This window comes from Hipposideros armiger, unplaced genomic scaffold (genome assembly GCF_001890085.2).
Source record: "Hipposideros armiger isolate ML-2016 unplaced genomic scaffold, ASM189008v1 scaffold_55, whole genome shotgun sequence".
In the NCBI taxonomy this organism is placed as follows: Eukaryota; Metazoa; Chordata; class Mammalia; order Chiroptera; family Hipposideridae; genus Hipposideros; species Hipposideros armiger.
In genome coordinates this window covers 2,765,233-2,788,197 of record NW_017731405.1, presented here as the reverse complement: position 1 = coordinate 2,788,197, position 22,965 = coordinate 2,765,233, and the positions used below count along the sequence as shown (strand labels likewise).

The 22,965-nt window shown below is 41.7% G+C and overlaps 1 protein-coding gene across 2 annotated transcripts; it reads right to left on the bottom strand.

Moving 5' to 3' along the window:
• Window positions 1-2,602: 2,602 nt before the first annotated feature.
• On the bottom strand, window positions 2,603-22,876 carry ZBED3 (zinc finger BED-type containing 3). Of its 2 annotated transcripts, none has more exons than XM_019641033.1 (3): window positions 22,762-22,876; window positions 16,152-16,265; window positions 2,603-8,209 (listed from the first exon to the last, which is right to left on the bottom strand). In XM_019641033.1, the coding sequence occupies exon 3, from the start codon at window positions 8,193-8,195 to the stop codon at window positions 7,503-7,505; it is 693 nt and encodes a 230-aa protein (XP_019496578.1). In that variant the 5' UTR covers window positions 8,196-8,209; window positions 16,152-16,265; window positions 22,762-22,876; the 3' UTR covers window positions 2,603-7,502. The 2 variants fall into 2 exon arrangements, with proteins under 2 accessions (XP_019496578.1, XP_019496579.1); XM_019641034.1 differs by lacking the exon at window positions 22,762-22,876 and adding an exon at window positions 22,622-22,737.
• Window positions 22,877-22,965: the final 89 nt, after the last annotated feature.

Sequence of the window (22,965 nt, the reverse complement as noted above, 5' to 3'; positions counted from 1 at the left end):
TATTTAAATATGTAATGACTCCCAGTACTACCTGAATTCATTCACATCATAAACCTACTAAAATGGGCTTTAATCTCTACTATGACCATGCTACCTTTACTTAACCTTAATATACAACACTATCAAGGCCAATTTATGAGCCACGCAAAAATAATTATTGCTTTATTATAATCACACCTTATTATCCACAAAAGTTAATCTGGTCAATCATCTACTACATTCACCAGGCTGGGCTCTGAATGGCAGCTCTTTTAAAAAATAAAATTTTTCCTGGAAAGATGAATATTTGCCAACTTAAGGATGTTGTAAAGAATGTGCCAGCGGCTGCGAGAACTACTCCAAAAGAGGAGTTCCAGAAATGTTTTAAGCATGGAAACGTTTTTGCAATAACTGTATCTTCCAAGGGGACTACTTTGAAGGAAAAGTACCTAGATGGATCAGTTTTGATATATTTACTTGTAAGATTGGTCAGATTACTTTGTAGCCACAAGTCATATTAAGTGTTGATTAGATTAGCTCATTTGGCAAATCAGGTCTGAAATTTATGTTTTGATAGAAAAGTAGTTCTATCATGCAGGAAAATGACTTGGCAAAGCTTTGTGACTTGTGTGTAGCTGTTCTCAGGAATCATCCCAGAGAACATGTTCTTTCTGAGGTTCTTTGGACTGGTTTTGAGCTCCCATTCAGATCTTGCAGAACATTTGGTCCCATCCAAAATGTCCATGGAGACATTTGGTCTGTGCCACAAAGTCCTTGATATTTGGCCCTGTACCAGAAATCCATGGAGACATTTGGCCCACACCAACCCATCTACTTAACCCCATGTGCTATGTATGACCAGTTAGGCTACTGAGACAAGAAGGGTTATTGGCAATATAGCCACTACGCAGTTATTGGGCCAATAAAACATGGTAGTTTTTAAATATATTAACCCTGTGTAAATAAACATTATGGGCTATTTGAACCGTGGGATGTTTTCTAAGCTGGGACATTTTGACAGGACCAAAAATCAAGGACCATTTGGCATGGACCAAATATACTCAGGGACATTTTTGATAGGGCTAAATTGCAATGACCTTTTGATGTGGGCCAAGTGTTTCCGTGTACCTTTTGAACAGGACCAGATGTCCACTAATCATCCAGATAAGAGACATAGAAGTCGTTACTGAGTTTAAACTAGATGTCAGAATTTGCCTGAATAATATTAGACTTAATTCTCGTAACAACCCTGTAAGGTATGTATTACTCTTATTTTACTGATGAGGCAGGAAACTGGGTTTCAGAGACCTGAAGGTGGTTGCCAAGGTGACACTTAACATGTGGTTGGAAGCTTAGATTTTAATTCACATCTGACTCCAAAAGCTTGATCAGCTCTTCAGATATCACCCAGCCTTCCTAGTCAGTGGGATCCTTGTTAGTGCACAAATTTACAAATGTTCTCAGAACTATGCAGGCCTTTCATTTCCCCCTAGAGGCATCCTTCACACCCACTTTCCAGGTAATTGCCTCAGAAAAGTCTGAGTGGGCCCTGTACTGGGCAGAGATACTAAGATATAAGAGGCGAAATATTAGGAACCCCACTGAAGTATTGATTTCTGGGGAGGAGGGGCTCACAAGCAAGTGCCTTTCTCTCACAACCCCAGACCTGGGCCAGACAGTATAATGCCCCCCCCCCCAAGATGTTTATGTCCTAATGTCTGGAACCTTTCAATATGTTACCTGGCAGGGGAGAATTAAGTTTGCAGATAGAATTAGGTTGCTAACCAACTGACCTTAAGATTAAGGAGATTGCCCTTTATATGTGGAAGAGGGAGGCAGAGTGACATAATATGAAGAAGAATGGCCTTTTTCTAGCCTTGAAGATGGAAGAGGCCACAGCTAAAAAATGTGGGCAACTTCTAGAAGCTGGAAAAGGCAAAAAAACAGATTCACTCATAGAGCCTCAAGAAAGGAACGCAGCCCTGCCAACAGTTTGAGATCCATTTCCTGACCTGCAGAACTGTAAGATAATAAATTTGTGTTGTTTTAAGCCACAAAATTTGTGGTAATTTGTTACAGCAGCAGTCTGGAGCTAATACAGAAGCCAACATTGCTTCCACTTGGAAAGCTGGCTGGCTTACCCTCAGCACCAGAGCTTGTGGGTGGGAAGCAGCCAACTTCAACCCAAGTGTCAGGGAGCATTCAGGCCAGGACACAGAAGTTCAGGTGAAGATGTGGGCCAGAAGATAGACCTGGAAGGAAGCACAACTGTTTGACCCCAGATATGACCAGGATCCATGGACTGAGCTCCAGGCTCCAATCTGCTACTTACTAGCTGTGTGGTCCTCAGCAGGTCATTTCACCTTGTTGAAGTGTGGGGGCCTCATTTATAAAACATGGACGTTTATACCTGCCCTGCCTACAGGGTGTTATGAGTACAAAAAGAGTATAGTACAGGGGAGCACGCTGGTAGTGAATCTAAGAGCTCAGTACTGTGGAAGAAGAAACTTGATATACTACTATTATTTTTCATAATAAGCATACATAGGTGATTTTCAACGTTTTCAAAATCTGTAGTTAACAAGAAAATACAATTAAACAGAGCAACTGATTCACTCAAAGGTGGATATATGTTTTGCTGTATTTCAGGTAGTAACAACATAATAGAGTCAAAGCGGCCCTTAATGAGCCCTCATCCATTTTCCCAACAAAGGAACAGATTCAGGTTGTAGAAAGGTAGTAAGTTCAAACCTTTAGAAATAGAATTCCTTGATAAGTCCATGGCAGCAAAACAAAACAAAAGCCCAGTTTTTCTGAATCCCTTTGGAAACACTGAAGACTTGGAACCTTAGAAACCCAGCCCAAACCAAGCCAAACCCTTCTCTTCTTCAGCCACCAGAGATGATAACTTAGGTGCCTAAAGGGCCTTAGCTGTTTCAAGCTTGGTCATTACCCTGCTTTATGCACACACCCTTCTCCCTGCCAAATTTCAACTTAAAGAAGTGACTGATCACTTTACATCATGGCAGTTCAGGAGTTGGATTCAGGGCAGACTGCATCCCAATTCCAGCTTCCACATTGCTACTGCAGTGCACGTGTTGCTCTCAGATGCAGCACCTGGGTGCTGCTGTTATTAGCAAATCCAGGTACATAAATCCAGGAAGCCCTAGTGATATAGGTGAGGTGTGTCACTGTCAGCCATCAGTAGTGACAACTCGGTGAACAGGCTGTGCCACAGCCAGAGAGGATGAAGCAATCCTGGGAATCCACCTGTGCACTCTCAAATCCCCACCACTTAGCACAAATGGAGATCCCAGCTCTGCTGGTTGGTCCTGATAGCCCTTGTGCTTCACCAAGAGAGCTAGCAGAGCACTGAAGGCCAAGGAGGTGGGATATCTGTTGAGGAGGCTGGCGTCATGTGAGTCATCAAAGCCGCTATCTCCCAATAGTGGACAAGTCACTCTGGGACTCATTTTTCTCCTGTCAAATGATGGAGCAGGACTCGACAAGGGCTACATTTATTTCAAGGCTTTTCTGGAAGTGGGGATTATGTCAGCCCCTGTGTTTGAGGTTTTGCTTATTTTGAATTAACTAAGGAAGCTGAATGCTGATGGTGAAGTTTCTTCGTTTGCAAAAAGTAATTTTTTATTATAAAAGTAATTCATGTTTGGTATAAAAAGTTACAACAATGCAATACTGTATAAAACAGAAAGTAACGTCTTCCCTTAACTCCCCAAACCAGCACTCACACATCAGTCAAGCTAACTGTTCTCCCTGGCCCTGAACAGATTATTTGGGCTCCCAACAGCCATCTTTCTTGAGGGGGCGGTTAAGATTCTAAAAGGAAATCATTGCTTATTTTAATGGTTCTAACAATTGGTGAAATAGAAGAGTAACATTTGTAAAAGTTTCTTTCTTCTAAAATGTGCAAATTCAGATCTTATAGCCCAACTTATAAATCCACATGAAGTTAAATGTCAGTATTTGAGAGATAACATTATTAATGTTAAAATTGCAAAAGAGACAAATAAAATTCATTAAAATATTACTAGTCACCAAGGTGTTGGGACTGTGGGGGGTTATTTTTACCTGCTGTTCTTCAGATTGGGGCATTGCATTTGTGTTACTTGTGTAATGAAAAACATACTTTTAAGAAAAACATTCCTGATAATGACATGCTAGAGTAGTTGATTGGATTCAATCCAAACAGTCCAATAACTGATACTTATTAAATCTTTATTGACTAAACAGCTTGAAAAATTATTACTGCAATTTCCTTACAGGCTATTTTTTCTGTTATGAATTCTACTCAGGATTAAAGATAAATGAATAGTTATATTAATGATTATGAGACAACTAACTTGTAAAAATCTTAAACACATTGAGTGTGTTTGGTGCCTCAAATATTTATTAAGCAGTTATATGCAAGGCATTGCAGGAGTAGAAGGATGAGTGAACTCCATCCCTAACCCCAAGGCCTTAAGGTTTGGCAAGAGAGATGAGACAAGAACTCACATAGCCATATGCTAGATGGCCTGTTCTAAGTTGTCAGATACAAAACGCTGTGAGTCCAGAGAAGTAAGTGATCATGTCTATAAACGAGGAGGAACCAAGGAAAGCTTCATGCAGGGAGTCAAATTTGGGCATGGTCTTAGAAAAATGAGTGGATTTTTCATACTCAGAGATTGAAGGGAATTTTTAAGTGGATGGGAGGCATAGAGGCGCCAGCCAAGCCCAGGGCATGTCAGGAAGAACAAGGAGTCTAAACTGGCTGGAGAATACAGCATATATAGGGAGGGACAACTAAGACCAGCCCCAGGGCGGGGGGACTTGGATGTTAGGCCACAAAGTAAAAGCTTGTAGATGGGGGACTTTTGAGCAGGAAAAGTGATACACTCAACCTTGGCACAGGACAATTTCTTTTGGCTGAGTGTCAGGTAGGGGACAGTGGGGGCAAACAAAGATGGGAAGATGAACCCTAGATGAAGGATAAGATGGGGCCTGCGCTTGACAGGTGGCATCTGTAGGAAGACAGGTGTGATATTTTGTAGAAATAGACTCAGTAGATGAGGGGCCTAGGATTTAGTGACACTGGAGTTCAAGTCCCACTTTGCCTCTTAGTAGTTGTGTGACCCTGAAGACATTTAGCTCCCCTGAGCCTGTCTCTTCCTCTACAACATGAGTATAAGAGCACTTAACATTATGAGGTTGTTGTGTGGTAGGCAGTTATTCTTGTAAAGCATTTACCATGGCCTTGGCACATGGTGAATGCTTAGTGTGTTAATATCATTGAAGGTTCTACCTGAAATTGGAGTTAGGAAGGAAACAGGTGTCAGCCAGGTGACTAACAAGGGAGACAGTACAGCAGCTACGAGCCTGGCACCTGGAGGTAGAGACTGGATTTGTATCTCAACTCAATATTTACCAGCTGTGATCTTGTACAAGCTACTTAACTCCTGTCAGTTTCCTTAGCTGTAAAATGTGCATAGTAATGCCTCCCCATGGAGCTACTATTAGAAAGTGAGATAATACATGTAAAGTGTATATGTATCTGATACATTTTAAGAGTCCAGTAAAGATTAGGGGTGGTGATGTAGAGTTGAAGATTTGTCCCATCAGTAGTGACAGGATGAGGTAGAAACTCATCAGAAGATTGGACATGAAGGACAGACATTGGGGGTGGAGGGGAGAACACTCAAGGCTGGAAGTATTCAGGAGTCGCTGGCACAGAGGTGATTGCAGCTGTACAGGTAGATAAGTGCAGAAATTGGCCTAAGGAAACAATCAGACAAATACAGATAGAGGACATCATAAGACAGATGGCTGGGACTCTTCAACAAGTGTCATGGGAAAAAAATAGTGAGGGGGGCTGTTCTAAAGGATTATAGTAAAAAGTAATATAACTTTGATTGGACCCTGTTTTTAAAGATAAAAAGATTCTTGGGACAACTGAGGAATTTTGATTAAGAACTCTACATTAGAGGGTATTAGGAAATTGTTTATATTCTTAGGTATAATTGCATTGTAATCATGTAAAACAATGAAATATTCTTAGGAGATGCATGCTGAAACACTTAGGGATGAAATGTCATCCCTATGGATGGAGTGGTGGGAAGAAAACGTAAATATGAAAAAAATGTTAATTGTTCAATGTAGGTGGAGGGTATATATGGGGATTCATTTACTAGCCTTTCAACTTTTTCTGGTTGCTTGAAATTTTTCAATATATAAAAAATAAGAAAAAAATAGGCCTGAAGAATAATCATTTGGGAACCAGTGTACATAGGAAAAGGCATTCTCTGGAGGAAAGCCAAGTTCCATCTACCAAAGGAGAAATTTCAACAAACGAGAGATTAAGCAAAATGAAGGCTGAAAATAAACCGTCATATTTGGCCACTGGAAGATTGTAGAGGCTTCTTAAGAATCCAGTGTAGCATGGAAAACTGAGCATGGAGTGAAGGAGTCAAGAATGGGGAGGAAGTATAGGCAGCAAGGACTACCTGATCCTCCTTGGATGGTGGTTCGCTTGAGAGCTTCCAGGCTGGGGATACTGGGAGGCCGGGCATTTCTAAGGAAGAGGAAGTCTGGGGAAAGGGAGGGAATAAGACAGAGGAAAGGAAGTACTCAAGCAAAGACCCAGTGGAGGTGGGCAAGGAATGGATGAACACAGGAGGAGAAGGAGGTTGTCTCTGATAGGGGGGTGCCTGCTTTGACCCAGAAGTGAAAACTGTAGAGACAGGAAGGGAAGGAAGAGCCCTTCCTAGCAATGAAGGACGAGGTCATGTTTTGCTAATAGGAGGCAACTGTGAGGCATTAAGTGCGGAGACTGACCACAGCTTCCACTGGGTCTGAAACTGGAAGGAAGACGGCTGAGGCCAGATTGTGGTGCAAGCTGGGAGGGGAGTAAACGGGTTCTCCTGTTTGTCCTGCTGAGGCACTAGAGATGATGAGGGTAAAAAGCAGTCGTGGAAACTAAGTGGCCCGCTTTTCAGAACTTGGTGCTGGGCAAAGACGGCTCATTGAAGATTTACTCATTAGGAAATGAGTAAAACTCTTTTTTGGGTAAAAGGCTTTATCCTCGTTTCCATGGGCCCTCTACCCAGGGTTGCCATGGCTGGTGTTCAGGCACATGGTGTGGTAATCTTTGGTGTGTAAGGAAGTTTCTGCCCTTTCAGAGTCACTAGGTACATGGCTCCGAGTCATCTAGGTTCAAGGGGCTGCTGGAGTGCTCATTGCCAAAGGCAATCAGAGGAAAACCGCCCCCTGCACAGATGCCCACTAACCGCCAACAGCAGAGCAGGCCGCTGGAGCTTGCGCCCCAGGCACCCCAGGTGACTGCAGAGTGGGAGTGATTTTTGGTTGTGTTCCGGCTTCCGAAGTGTTTTTTTCAAGGCCCCATATGGACGCTTCCAATTTAGCAAGAGGCAGTGCTTGGGATTCAGCTTCCAGGTGAGGCTGAAGCCGCTGGTACACGGGCCACACCTGAAGTAGCGCTGGCAAGGGGTTGTGGGAGCGGCCAAAACCTACAGCAAGACTTTCGTGATGATGTAGCCGTCCCTCTCCCCCTCGGGCTCCTCTTTGAGCGCAGTCTGCAGCGGGACAGCGGCCAAGGCCAAGGCGTCTTCACGTCGGGTCACTTCCCGCAGCCGCGCCTGCAGCGCCTCCCTCTCGGCCTGCAGCTCCCGCCGCACCAGGGCCGCCGCGCGCTCCTCCTCCTGCAGGGCCCTGCGCCTCCGCTCCAGGGCGCGCTCGCCCTGCTCCACCGCCGCCTCGCGCCGCGCCAGCTCGCGCTCGCGCAGGCTTCCACGTACGGCCAGCGCGCCCATCTGCTCCAGCAGGCGCGCCCAGTCGCCCTCGGCGGCCGCCGATGCGGCCACAGCGGGGCCGGGGGCGGGCGGCGGCGAGCGGCCGGCGGCGCTCTTCTCCAGCTCCCGCCGGTGCACGCTCTTCAGGTGCCTCCACAGCGCCGGGGTGCAAGCGTGGAAGCCCGGGCCGCGGCTCACCTGCTCGCCGCACAGCCGGCAGGTGGCCCAGTGGCCCGACGCCTGTCCCGGGCGTGCGGGGGCCAGGTGAAAATACCCCCAGGCTTCGGAGTATGGCGCCCCCAGGCGGCCGGGAGGCGCTGGCGCCAGGCCCGGACACGGGCCGCCCTGCGCTTCAGCATCGTCAGGCCCACGGGTCTCTTCCATGGTCACTGCCAGCTCATCGCTCCTCATCCTCTCTGCGGCGTCTGCATACGGAAGGGAAAAGAGGTAAGAACAACAAAATTTTATATACACAGATACACACACACACACTCACACACACACAAATCCTATGACTATAGTTAGCCTGTGAAGAAACCATGCCTCCCTTTTATTACAATAAAAATCCTATGGTTAGTCTGGTAGATACATGGGTTTCTTTTTCAGTATTGTTAACTGTTGATTCCTAAGGGAAAAAAATGTTAAAAATGTTTAGCCTCCTTTTCTTAACTAAGAATTCTCTTAGAAATCAAATGGGTACCCAGCTAACAGGTACTTATATTAAAAATGGGAAGCCAAGCTTCTTAAGTGGAAAGAACTAGCTACCTATGTAAGTGCTATATGTATATATTAATTTTTAAAGTTTTTTTTTATTTTTCCATTACAGTTGACATACAATATTCTATTAGCTTCAGGTGTACAATATAGTGATTAGACATTTATATAACTTTGGAAGTGATCACCCTGATAAATCTAGTACCGACCTGACACCATACATAGTTATTATAATATTATTGACTATATTCCCTATGCTGTACTTTACATCACCGTGACTATTTTGTTACTACTAATTTGTACTTCTTAATCCCTTCATATTTTTCACCCATTCCCCCCAAACCCCCTCCCATTTGGCAACCATCAGTTTGTTCTCTGTATCTACGAGTGGTTCTGTTTTGTTCCTTTATTTTGTTTTTCAGATTCCACATATAAGTGAAATCGTATGGTATCTGTCTTTCTCTGACTCATTTCACTTAGCATAACACTCTAGGTCCACCCATGTTGTCACAGATACCAACATTTCATTATTTTTCATGGCAGAGTAATATTTTATTGTATATACTACTATGTGCCATCTCTTCATTATACATTCATCCGTTGATGGACGCTTAGGTTGCTTCCATATCTTGGCTGTTGTAAATAATGCTGCAGTGAACAGAGGGGTGCATATATATTTTCAAGTTAGTGTTTTGGATTTCTTTGGGTAAATACCCAGAAGTGGAATTGCTGGGTCATACAGTAGTTCTATTTTTACTTTTTTGAGGAAGCTCCATACTGTTTTTCATAGTGGCTGCATCAATTTACAAACCCTTTTGTGGTTCCAGGTAAAACCAGCAGTTCACAAGGGTTCGGTTCCCTTTGCTCCACATCCTCGCCAGCACTTGGTGTTTGTTAATTTATTGATGAAAGCTGAACGTTCTGACAGGTGTGAGGTGATAACTCATTGTAGTTTTAATTTGCATCACGTAGGCATGAGTTTATTTCTGGGCTCTCTATTCTGTTACATTGATCTATGTGTCTGTTTTTATGCTGGTACCATGCTGTTTTGATTATTATAGACTTATGGTGTAGTTTGATATCTAATAGCATGATGCCTCCAACTTTGCTTTTCTTTGTCAAGATTGCTTTGGCTATTGAGGATCTTTTGTGATTCCATGTAAATTTTAGGATTACTTGTTCTAGTTCTGTGGGAAATGCTATTAGTATTTTGATAGGGTTACATTGATTCTGAAGATTGCTGTGGGTAGTATGGACATTTTAACAGTGTTAATGCTTCCTACCCATGAGCACTGTATATCCTTCCATTTATTTGTATCTTCTTCAATGTCTTATAGTTTTTTGAGTACTGATATTTTACCTTCTTGTTTAAATTTATTCTTAGGTATTTTATTCTTTCTGATGCAGTTGTAAATGGGACTGTTTCCTTAATTTCTCTTTCTGACAGTTCATTCATTATTGATGTATAAAAATGCAACCAATTTCAGAATATTAATTTTGTATCCTGCTACTTTACTGAATTCATTTATTAGTTCTAATAGTTTTTTGGTGGAATATTTAGGGCTCTCTCTATATAGTATTACATCATCTGCAAATAATAACAGTTTTACTTCCAACTCGAATGCCTTTTATTTTTCTTGTCTGATTGCTGTGCCTAGGAACTCCAATACTATGTTGAATAAAAGTGGTGAAAGTGGACATTCCTGTCTTGTTCCTGGTCTTAAGAAAAAAGCTGTCAGCTTTTCACCATTAAATATGATGTTAGCTGTGAATTTGTCATATATGGCCATTATTATGTTGAGGTATATTCCCATTTTGCTGACAGTTTTATCATAAATGGATATTGGATTTTGTCAAATGCTTTTTCTGCATCTATTGATATAATAATATGATTTTTATCCTTCATTTTGTTTATGTGGTATATCATGTTAATTAATGTGCAGACATTGAACCAACCTTGCATCCCAGGAATAAATTCCACTTGACCATAGTGTATGATCTTTTTAATGTATTGCTGAATTCAGTTTGCTAATATTTTGAGGATTTCTACATGTATGTGCATCAAGGATATTGGCCTATAATTTTCTTTTTTTTATAGTGTCTTTGTATGGTTTTGGTATCAGGGTAATGCTGGTCTCATAAAATGATTTTAGGAGCCCTTCCTCCGCTTCAATTTTTTGGAATAGTTTGAGGCTAGGTATTAATTCTTCTTTGAATATTTGGTAAATTCACCTGTGAAGCTATCTGGTCAAGGGGTTTTGTGTATTGGGAGTTTTTTTGATCACTGATTCAGTTTCATTAGTAGTTATCAGTCTGTTCAGCATTTTTGTTTCTTCCTGATTCAGCCATGGAAGATTATGTTTCTAGGAATTTATCCATTTCTTCCAGGTTGTCCAATTTGTTGGCATATAATTGTTTGTACTATTTCCTCATAATTCTTTGTATTTCTATGGTGTCAGTTGTTACTTCTCTTTCCTTTCTGATTTTATTTATTTGGGCCCTCTCCTTTTTTTCTTGATGAGTCCAGTGAAAGGCTTATCAATTTTGTTTATCTTTTCAAAGAACCAGCTCTTGGGTTCACTGATCTTTTCTATTGTTTTTCTTAGACTCTCTTTCATTTTTTACCACTCTGATCTTTATTTCTTTTCTTCTACTTACTTTGGGCTTTGTTCTTATTTTTCTAGTTCCTTTAGGTGTAACGTTAGATTGTTTGACATTTTTCTTGTTTCTTGAGGCCTTTATTGCTATAAATTTCCCTTTTAGAACTGCTTTGGTTGTGTCCATAGATCTTGGGTCATTGTTTTTCATTTGCATGTGTCTCAAGGTATCTTTTGATTTCTTTTTTGATCTTGTTAATCCATTCATTGTTTAGTAGCATGTTATTTAGCCTCTATGTGTTTGTGTTTTTCAGTTTTCTTTTTTAATTGATTTCTAGTTTCATACCATTGTGATCAGAGAAGAAGCTTGGCAGGATTTCAATCTTCTTAAATTTATTGAGACTTATTTTGTGGCATAACATGTGGTCTATCCTGGAAAAACGTTTCATGTGCACTTGAAAAGAATGTATGTTCTGCTGCTTTGGGGTGAAATGTCCTAAAAATATCAATTAGTCTATCTGGTCTAATGTGTCACTGAAAGCCACTGTTTCCTTGTTGATTTTGTCTGATTAACTATCCATTGATGTCAATGGGGTGTTGAAGTCCCCTACTATTACTGTATTCCTGTTGATCTCACCCTTTATGTACATCAGTATTTGCCTTATATATTTAGGTGCTCCTACATTGGGTGCATAGATATTTATGTTATCTCCTCTTGTTGGATTGACTCCTTTATCATTATGAAATGACCTTTGTTTCTTGTTATAGCTCATGTTTTAAAGTGTATTTTGTCTGACATAAGTATTGTTACCTCAGCTTTTATTTTCATGTACATTTGCATGCAATATCTTTTTCCATTCCTTTGTTTTCATTCTGTGTGTGTCTTTCAATCTGAAGTGGGTCTCTTATAGGCAACATAAGTACAGGTCTTGTTTTTTCACCCATTCAGCCACCTGTGCCTTTTGATTGGATCATTGCAATTTACATTTAAAGTAATTATTGATAGTTATTGCCCCTTTATTGTTTCTGAGTGTTTTTGTTGTTCTTCTCTGTTCCTCTCTTATTCTCTTCCTCTCTTCTCATGTATGTTGATTAGTTTCTATAGTGTTATGTTTGGATTCCTTTCTCTTTATTTCTTGTAGATTTTTGTTTTGCAGTTACCATGTGCTTATCATAGATTCCAAGCTATGTTTATAGCAGTCTATTTTAAGATGATGGTAGCTTAAGTTCGAACACATTCTAACATCACTATAATTTTTATTCATTCTCTTCACATTTGTTTTTGTCATTATTTTTTACTTCTTTTTTGTGTTTTTGTGTATATCCCTTAATTTACTGTTGTGAACACACGTGATCTTCCTACTTTTGCCTTTTAACTTTTGTACTAGTTGGTTGATCCACTGCTTTTACTAAGTGTATGTCTTTGTCAGTGAAAATATTTTTTTCTTTCCTACATTTTCTTATTCGTACTTTCAATCTTCCCTTTTTTGCTTAAAAAAGTTCTTTTAACAGTTCTTGTAATGCTAGGTTAGGGGTGATGAACTCTATCTTTTTCTTGTCTGGGAAACTCTTTATCTCTCCTTCAATTCTAAAGGATAGCCCTGTTGTGTAGAGTAGTCTTGGTTGTAGGTCGTTTCTTTTCATTAGTTTGAATATTTGGTGTCAACCCCCCTGGTCTGCAAAGTTTCTGTTGAGAAATCAGCTGATAGTCTTATGGGTGCTTCCTTGTATGTAACTAACTGCTTATCTCTTGCTACTTTTAAGATTCTCTTTGTGTTTAACCTTTGGCATTTTAATTATGATGTTTTAATTTAATTATAATTATTATCTTGGAGTGGGCCTCTTTGGGTTCATCTTGTTTGGGACTCTTCACTTTCTGGACTTGTATGTCTATTTCCTTTACCAGGTTAGGGATGTTTTCAGTCATTATTTCTTCAAATAGGTTTTCAATCCCTTGTTATCGCTTTTCTGGTACCCATATGATGTGAATGTTAGTACACTTGATGTTGTCTCAGAGGCCCCTTAAACTATCCTCATTTTTAAAAATTCTTTTTTCTTTTTGTTGTTTTGATTGGGTGTTTTCTACTACATTGTTTTCCAGACTGCTGATTCGATCCTCTGCTTTATCTAATCTGCTGTTGATTCCCTTTAATATATTCTTCATTTCTGACTGGTTCTTTTTATGGTTTTATCTCTTTGTTGAAGTTCTCACTGAGTTCATCTACCTGTTCCCTAACTTCATCAAGTATCCTTATAACTAGTGTTTTGAACTCTGTATATGGTAGATTACTTGTCTCTATTTTGTTTAGTTCTTTTTCTGGAGTTTTGTCCTGTGCTTTCATTTGGGACATGTTTCTTTGTCTCCTCACTTTGGCTGACTCCCTGTGTTTGTTTCTATGTATTAGGTAGATCAACTGTGTCTCCCAGAGTGGCCTTATGTAGAAGGTGTCTTGTGGGTACCAGTCTCCCTGGCCACCTGAGCCAGTGCTCTAGGGGTGTTTCTTGCATGGGTTGTATGTTCTTTCCTGTTGCATTTGAGCCTTGTTTGCTGCTGGCACGTCAGTGGGTGGGATTGAACTTCAGGCTGACTGGCTGTGAGGGCTGGCTGTAACTACAGTGGATGAGCTCTTGAGTGGGGGCTGACCCCATGGAGAGGGGGTTTCTTTAGTGGGTTTCTGGTGCCAGCCGAGTCCACCCTTTGGGTGTGTGGGTTGTGGAGGTGATTGGGTGGTGCTCTGGTGTGGTGTGCAGCTGGCCATGGAGTTTGTTGGTTCTGGAGCCTCTTGGGAGGAGCTTTGGTGCAGGCCAAGATCTGCTGCTGTTTGTGCCAGGTTTGGGGCTGCCAGGTGGGAGCTACAAAGTGGTCTGTGGTTGGTTGCCACTTGTGCTGGGCTTGGAAGCACTTGGGAGAGGCTGTGCTGTGAACTGAGGCCAGCTGCCGCTAGTGCCGGGGTTTGGGACCCTTTGGTGGGCAATACAATGTGAGCTTAGGCTAGCTGCTACTTGTGGCAGGCTGTGGCCACTTAGTTGAAGCTACATTCCAAGTCAACATTGGTTGCAGCTTGTGTCAGGCTTGGGGCCATCTGATGGGAGTTACAATACAATATGAGACTGGTTGCTGTTTGTGCTGGGATTGGGGCTGCTTAGCAAGAGATACAGGGCATGCTGAGGCCAGCTGCTGCTTGTTTGGGGTTTGTAGATCTTTGCGATATTTTAGGAAAGTGAGCAGCATGAGCTGAGGCAGGCCGCTCGCATGGAAAAGCCACTGGAAGTAGCTCGGGCCAGGTGCGTGAGTTAGGTGTGGCAGTGTCTCAGGGAATCATCAGGGCAGGGCAAGCAGTGTTAGCCAGGTTAATGGAGAGGTCCGATTTGGTTCCCACCTGCATGTGCAGTCTGGGTGGGAAGAGTGCTCAACAAAGGAACAATGGCATCTGCCAGCACTTCGATTCTAGAGAGAGCTGCCCCAACCTGTCTCTCCAACCCTTGTTCTGAAGCTAATCATTTAGTTTCTCCCTATATGTCCCTGGTGCTCTCTGAGCTGCTGCACCTGCACTGGAGCCCAGAGTGAGTGAATCTGTGCATGTGCCTTTTAAGAGGACACCTGGGTCTATAGCAGCCCTCCTTCCCACTGAGATGCCATCCCTGCTGGTTTTCACAGCCAGATATTATGCGGACTCCTCTTTCTGGCACTAGTGCCCCAGGCTGGGGAGCCCAGTGTGGGGCTGGGACGCCTTGCTCCTCATGAGGGATCTCCGCAGCTGAGATATTCTTCAAGATTATTTTTTTTTTAAGATTTTTATTGGGGAATTAGGGGATGGGAACAGCACTGGGGAATTGGGGGAAGGGGAACAGACAAGTTGCTGTCCTTTTGTTCTTCAGTCTAGTTGTGGAGGACGCTGCTTCACTGGCCCAAGTTGGCACCATCATTGTGCTCTTCCTGGGTGAGGCAGATCAGTCGCCGGCTTCTGGACGGCCGCTCACACTGGCTGCTGGCCGCTCACGCTGGCTGCTGGCTACACACGGTAGCCCATGGCAACCCACTGCAGCAGGGGCTGCAGCCCAGCTCCAGGTTGAGCTGTTGTTCAGCATCTTAGCTGTAGAGGGCAATGTCACTGGCCCTCATATGTGGATCTGAACCGGGGTCCTCTGGCATCCCAAGCCAGCTCCTAACCAACGCACCACTCGGCCAGCCCTCTTCAAGATTCTTTGTCACACTGTAGGTGTGGGACCTGGCTGTTCCGTTTTTCTGCCTCTCCTACCCATCTTGCCGTGGCTTTTTCTTTATATCCTTAGAGAGCAGACTTCTGTTCAGCTAGTCCCTTTTGTATTCTTCTCTCAGTGTTGCAGAGTAAACTTTAGAGATGAGCAAAAAATAAAGCTTTAGGAATGAAAAATTTGTTTCTTTAACTTTAGGAGCAAAAATGCCAGTAGTGAAAACCTTTTAAAATAGTTTCAAGAGGGTACTTTTTTCAAGCTAAAAGTATCTTTGTTTTGCAATTTAAAAACAGGGTGTTTATGGGCCGGCCGAGTGGCGTGTTGGTTAAGAACTGGCTTGGGATGTCAGAGGACTCCAGTTCAGATCCCACATATGAGGGCCAGTGACACTGCCCTCTACAGCTAAGATGCTGAACAACGGCTCAACCTGGAGCTGGGCTGCCATGAGTTGCCAGAGATGGCGTAGGCTGCACCCAGCGTGAGCGGCCAGCAGCCAGCATGAGCGAGCGGCCAGCAGCCGCAGTGAGTGGCGGTCCAGAAGCCGGCGACTGATCTGCCTCACCCTGGAAGAACGCAATGATGGTGCCAACTTGGGTTAGTGAAGCCACATCCTCCACAACTAGACTAAAGAACAAAAAGACAGCCACTTGTCTGTTCCCCTTCCCCCGATTCCCCAGTGCTGTTCCCCTCCCCCAATTCCCCAATAAAATCTTAAAAAAAACCAACCCCCAAAAACAGGGTGCTTATGAGAAAATTGACAGTACTAGAGGCCATTAAAATGTTTTTAAAATTTGTACATTTTGGAAGTAGCAATATACAAAGCAGCTTTCTAAACTTTTACCTTTAAATTAGATGGTGGGCCATATCCTGAGGGCCTCAGCATTTCCAGCCAACCCAAATTCTCAGGTAGAAACGCTGTAGCATGATCCCTGAGTTCTGAAGACCATCAGCAGTGCTAGGAGTAAATTCAGAGGACAGGTAGCTGAGTAAAAGAAATTCAATTAAAAAGCCCTAAAGGCAGATACTAGAAATACTGGTTAACACCGTGTCCTTCTGGTGTTCTTTTTTTCAGACCTTCTCATAGGTGCTTGAATCCTAAAACAAAATTAGTTTTCTATAATGCTCATCCCACCTAAATGTACCCTTCTATATATTTGCAAGAAATATAGCTTGGTCAATACTTTTAATTAAGGAAGAAAAGTAAAGAAAAACAATAGCTTCTTGCTTTGTCCAACAAAATATCTGGATTAAAGGTATCCAAACACAACGCAGTGACTGTCATTGCAAAATATTTCCTACTAGGAGAACAATTTGCCACTGCAATAATCTATCAAACAAGAGGGGATAGAAAAGGTGAAGTTATTGTTTAGAAAATAACTTCACAAAGAATCAAATGTGTGATTCTAGACAACTTTGCTTTGAAAGTTTAAAAATAATAAGAGACCACATGATAGACTTTTGGAGCTCATCTGAGAACTTATTTCATAGGGGAAATCAAGGCTGAAGTGGGAAAAGAATACCCTGGGAGATAGGCAATGCCTGCTCGTATTGTCAGGGTTTGAATCAGCAGCAATGAGATGATAAACTTCCAGGATCTTTCTTGTTAAATGCAGCTAGGAATGACTGAAGACAAAGATGAGAAAAAGAAAAATAAGTTGCTATAACAATAGAATTTAGTGTAAGATTTTAATTCAATTGCTAATAGTCTTGTTACAGATGAATTACCATTTTCTAAACCTCATTATTCTTTTTCCAACCAAGCAAGTCCACTCAGGATCAGGCATGACATTTAATATATCTCTCACATTTTGAAAAAGATAACAAATTTACCAGATCAGTAAAAAAGTACCAGGCCTCTTCTAACAATAGAAATAGCTATTTTACATATTTTCTGATACAATAGGCATTGATTTGAATATGGTTGCTCATGATGACCAATTAGTATAAAAGCTCTTCAGAAATTAAGGGCTACATTTCCCTAAGAGATTTATTAAATCTCTAAAGTCCCCAAAGTGGGAAGTGGTGGAATGAGGAGGGGAGTGACAGACCACCTTCAAGGATACCTTTTTTAATCGTTAGTAAAAAGAACCAGATTTTAGTCTTAGAAATGTTTTTTGTTATCCATCTTTACCTTAATTTTTTTCTGCACTTCTTTTTCCCCATTTAAAAAAAAATTATAATTCCATTTCCTTCTACATTTGAATCATATCTTTCCAGGGCTGCTTTTTTTTTTTAATTTTTAAATTGTTTAAATTTTTTATTACTGGACATACACAAAAGTGGACAGAATAGTATAATGAATCTCTATATTTTATATATAAAGAGACATTTAAAGTTTTTCTATACTATCAAGACTGTCACTTTGCATTCTGATATACTTTTTTGAGCTGGGGGTTGAAAATTGCACATAACCTACACACTCTCTTACCTGTGCCAAAGCCTAAGAGTAATCATTACTGATGTGCCCCTAAAAGTGCCAAAGGTGACCAATTACTGTCATGCTTTACCTCCCTGCAAGATGTCTCTGGGGTTCTTCAAAATCTGGGATGCCCAGTGGCATTCCACAGACATGAATCCCATCTGTTATAAGACTTAAGATGGACACAAAGGTGAGAAGCCCTGATTTAGACTTAGTGGAATGTCTCATCTGAGCTAAGGACAAGCACCACCACAAATGTCGGCCAGCACAGCACTGCCCCTCCAAGGGTGGCAAGAGGGACATCCTCTGCCTTGGTAGGCCTTTGCTCTTGGAGGTCTTAACCAGTGGAAGGCAGCACAGTACAGGACTGCCTCACCTTCTCAGTCCTCCGCACACAGCTACATTCTGGCTCAACACAATCTTCTGTTCAGACTCCATATCTAAACAGTGACCAGCAGTCTATGGCTGCAGGTCATAACGGCCTGCCTACCTTTGATAAACAACCCCTGAGCTCATTTCAACTGCCCGATAGTACAGAGCAAGAGAAGCCTCCCAGTCCACCATCTTGGCTTGGAAGAGAAGCCTTAGAATCTTTGGCCACAATTCTAATACATATAGAGCTCTTACAAACTTAAAAGAAAGAGACAAACAACCCAGTAACAAATGGGGAAGAAATATGAGTAGGCAGCTGACCTTAGCGCAAAATCAAATGGCCAGGACTCTTGTGAAAAGATGCACAGCATCACTTATATTCAGGGAAGTGCTATTAAAGTAACAATAAGGCCTCATTTTAGATCCATCATAGTAACAAAAATGAAGAGGTCTGTCAGCCGAAGCTAGAAGCGAGGCAGAGAAAAGGGTACACTCATGCATTACTAGTGGAGATGTGAAGGCTTTGGGGAAAGCAATGTGGCAATTTTCTGTTAATTAAAAATAGATATAATCAGAGATTCCACTCCTGGGAATCTGTTCTGTAGAACTAAAAGTACTAATATGTAAAGTCTTATGTATTAGGATGTTTTTAGTACAGTATTACTCAGAATGGCAAAAACTGGAAACAAGGGAATGCCCATCAGTAGAAGAATGGCTGGGTAAGTGATATATGGTCTCACCAGGGAATATTATGCAGCCATTAAAAATGGATGGATTGGAGCTGTGGCAGATAACCTTGAGGGATTTCTGGAGGAACTTGAGAGAAAAGCAAGTTGCAGAAAAGTGTGTACGGTCTCATTATTATTAAATAATATACAGATCTGTATAGGATATGTAAAGCAAAAGAAGCAAGGAAACACATTATGGGTTTAGGGGGTGGCAGCTGATGTGAAAGGATGTGGAAAGAGGTGAACGCAAAAGGAAAAGAAAGAAGGTACCAAGAAAGCATGCACATGATCATGTGTATACATTTAGTAGAGTATGTATATGGCAGGACCTCTACATAAATAAAAAATAATTTTATGAAACAGTCCTCAGGCGTGTGAGCTCAGGCAGGGAGGGCTAGGCAGCCTTCACTATGGAGGCTGGAGGGGATAGTCCTGTGTGGCACAGTACACTGCCATCTAGCCCTAGAGGAAACCCAGTGTGTGGGGTTGCTCAGTTTTGGGCAGTTCGCTATGCCCTGCCCAAGCAGAAGGTGATTTGATATTCACAGGCGATGGAGGATGCGTGGGAGACTAGCCCACCTCACTCATCTCCCTGGCTCAGGGCAGGCACTCAGGGGACACTGCATAAATGCAAAGAATCCGATTCTTATGTTTCTTAGAGCCAGCTCCCCCGAGTCTCCAAATCCCATCTGTCAAGGGAAATGATAAGATTATCTGCCTCTAAACTGGTGGCCAAAATCAGATAATGCAAATTATCTCACTGTTGGACTCTCCAGTGCAATATATAAATTCAAGGCATGAACGAAAAGAAGCTACCACTATTTACTGCTCAAACATGCCCACATTAAGATCTTAGTGGCCAAAACGCAGTGTTATTTTTCTCTTTGACATCCTATTATTCAGTACAGTAAGGTAGTTTAAGTTGGAAGAATTCTCTGGGGGATTTTCAGTACAAAAAGCAAATAAAAAAGAATCACAGATCCACCTCCCCTCCCCAGCCAAATTTATTTTCACTTCCTAAATTGACATTTAGTAAAATATGTTGCTTATCACTCAGGTAGATGACAGGGAGGTCTGGTTAGCTGCAGCCCTGTGATATGTATTTCTTCCTTACTGAATACCCAATGAAAATTCATACCCATTAATTGGATGGTTAGTTTAACAAGCATAAAATAAAAAGAGCTCCCTTAATTTTTTCCTTAGACAGTTTTTAAACTACCAGAAAGGTGCCATTGACTGAGATTATTTTGCTTATATCCGTTCACTCTATCCACTCTTTCATTCAAATGCTCATTGTGCACCAGCTCAGGGTCAGGCACGTGCTTACTGCCCAGGAGGCCAACAGGAGAACCACTAGTTAGTTCCTGCCATCTGGAAGCTCAGTCTGATGGTGAGAGATGCTTCTAGCAATAATTCTGATTCCCATGATAAAGGTTCACAGGGTGAATTCCATCACGCGGTATCTACACTGGGGGAGGGGTGGGCTTCGAGGGCCCTAAGAGAGGTTCATGCAGACACTGCCACTTCAGCATCCCTTCCCTTCCCCACCACCGTCCGGGTACAAAATTCATTAAAACACATGACCACTAGTGCTGACTCATACAATTCCAATGCTTTAGTGATTAGCTAGACTTCCAAGCTCATATTTTAAAATAAAATTTCTTAAAACTAAATAAAATCACTGCTAGCATGAAATTAATTTAACAGTGGAAAATTTTGAGTCCATTTTCAGGGGAAAGATAGTAGATTTTAGTTATTCCATGGAAAGGGAGAAGGTAGTTTTGCTGGTACCACGCCTCTCAACTCTCCTGTGAGTTTCATTAAGTATCCATTATCCAAAAGAGATGATAAGAAGTCTAAGCCTGTGGAAGGTAATACATTTAATTACCTGTACATTTGAAGTTCTATTTGAAGCTCTCTGAAGAAGTTCTATTCTTCTAATAACCTATCAGATTAAAACCTATATTCGTCAGTATGATCTCCCTGAATACTAATACAGAGAATAAGGGAAGAGGTCAAAACCTGGATGAGTAATTAATTGGTGTAAATATGAGTATACACACAGTGTGTGACTGACTATAACATTGAGAATCATCCTATAAACCACTGATAAAAGTTAATTTGCTTATTTTATACTTATGCTTATACACATACAAAATATTAGGCAGGCTAAAGGCCTGAGAACCCGGCAATGTTCTCAAAAGGGAATAACAAATAAATTACAGCTCTATTCGTCTTTCCATAATTAAGGCTAATCACTTCAGTAGGATTTATCTGCCAGAGCTACAATTACGCATAGGCTGAATCTGGATCTTAGGTAAGAAATTCACATTAATATGAAATCTACACAGATTTGTATGGAAACACTAAAAAGATTTTCATTTACTTCATCCACCAGTAACTTAAATCAAAGCATAACATAATAATTAAAACAAATAATTAGCCTTGACAATCTAAGTATCAAGGAAAACACAATTCATTCATGTTACCTGACTATCTTTGTTGCAATATTAGTTTACTGCCATGTATTAATCTATTTATAAACAGATCCAGACAATTAGGAAAATTAATCTGGAAATCACCAGGCTGAAGACTTAAATGAAAAAGCAAGTAAAAATGCCTCCAAACTGTAAAATGTGGATACTTGGGTCAGGGTATAAAGGGTCAAGTGAAAATATGTGGAAAAAGGTTAAACACGGACTGTAAAAATTTTGGTGGACCCACAGCTATTTATCTGGTGAATCAGAGATCTTCTTTAAATGTCATAAGCTAAACTCTTAGATACCTCTACCATTAGCAAAAAGGCTAAGACGTATTCTCTCTTAATGCATTTCTTGAAATGAAAATTATGAAGTGTTCTGCCCTAAAATGGACCTTTATTTCCGGCCTACATTGCTTTATTTAATACATATGTCCCTAAAAATAAAAGTGTCAATCCATTTTATCTGTGAAAAGCCTAATTTTTATATGAATTAGAGGGCTTTTAAGCTGCATTTCGAAGGGCTTTACACAAAGATTTTAAAATGGAGAATTACCTGGTTTTGGCTCTTGGCCTTTTTAACACATTGTTGAATATTTTTTGTTACGTATTGCCTCAGGCTATTTTTGGCCAAAAGGGGTGTGCAAATAACATTAATGAAAAGCGCAGAAAATAATCATCCTAATTATGTCCATTTATTACCCTATTTCTGTAAGTTTCTGTTAAACACTCTATCTTTGCAGTCTGGGCAAATGAGATGGTGGCAGGTACTCATGTTTTTCTTTCATGGAGAGAAAAGCAAGTTTGCTTGGTAAGCTTCAGGCATTTGGTTAGTGTGAGTAATTACAGCAAATTGTTCCTGTGTAGCAAAGCACTCTGAAAGGATCAGAAAGTTCTTTTGTTTGAGCACCATGGAGGTGGGGTAGGGATCCTTGTGTGAGCATCTGGCTTGCATTCCGGTTTTTCCTCCCCAAAGTGGGAAACATTAAGAAAGTCTCAGAGAGAGAGAGAGGGCACCCAATCACTTGCACATTGTTAAAAGTCTTGACCGAAATAAGGCAATTTTAATAGAGAGCAGATGATTTTCGATATTCCCAGACAACTTTTTTGAGGGGAGATTATAGAGAAGGAGCAAAAATGAGGTGCTGAAAGAAATTAAACAGCGGCCTTTAAGCAGAATCTGAGGCCAGATGCATCTTTCACGATGAGGACAACCTGATCACCGCGAAGGAAGGGCGCGACCCGTACCCCATGCACAAGCAAGCCTGTAGTATATAACACAGGGCTGCGGCGTTTGCGGTTCGCTAGCTCACCTGCGGTCCCCGAGGCCCGGGGCTGGTCCCCAAGCCTACTTTGCCATCCCCCTCCCTCTCACCGCGACCCCCCAACGGGGCCTCTGGGAGCCCCGGCCTCACGCCGGCCGCGTTGAGCGAGCCTGGAGGCCCACACTCACTCCATCATCCCCGGAGCGTGGCGGGAGGCGGGCTGGGAGTGTGGTGTCGCTGATCCCGTCCAGGATCCTCGCAGACATTTTGTCCTGTTCGGAAACCTCCGCTCGTCCCCCTTAAAGAAACAGCGCTCAATTCATGTGTCTGGATGTGAAAGGGGGATGATAATGTGTGACCTGTAGTTAAAAGGGCTGAGGAGTTACTCCTAA

Coding starts and splice junctions, on each gene's coding strand:
- ZBED3 (XM_019641033.1), bottom strand. CDS start 8,195: ATGAGGAGCGATGAGCTGGCAGTGACCATGGAAGAGACCCGTGGGCCT.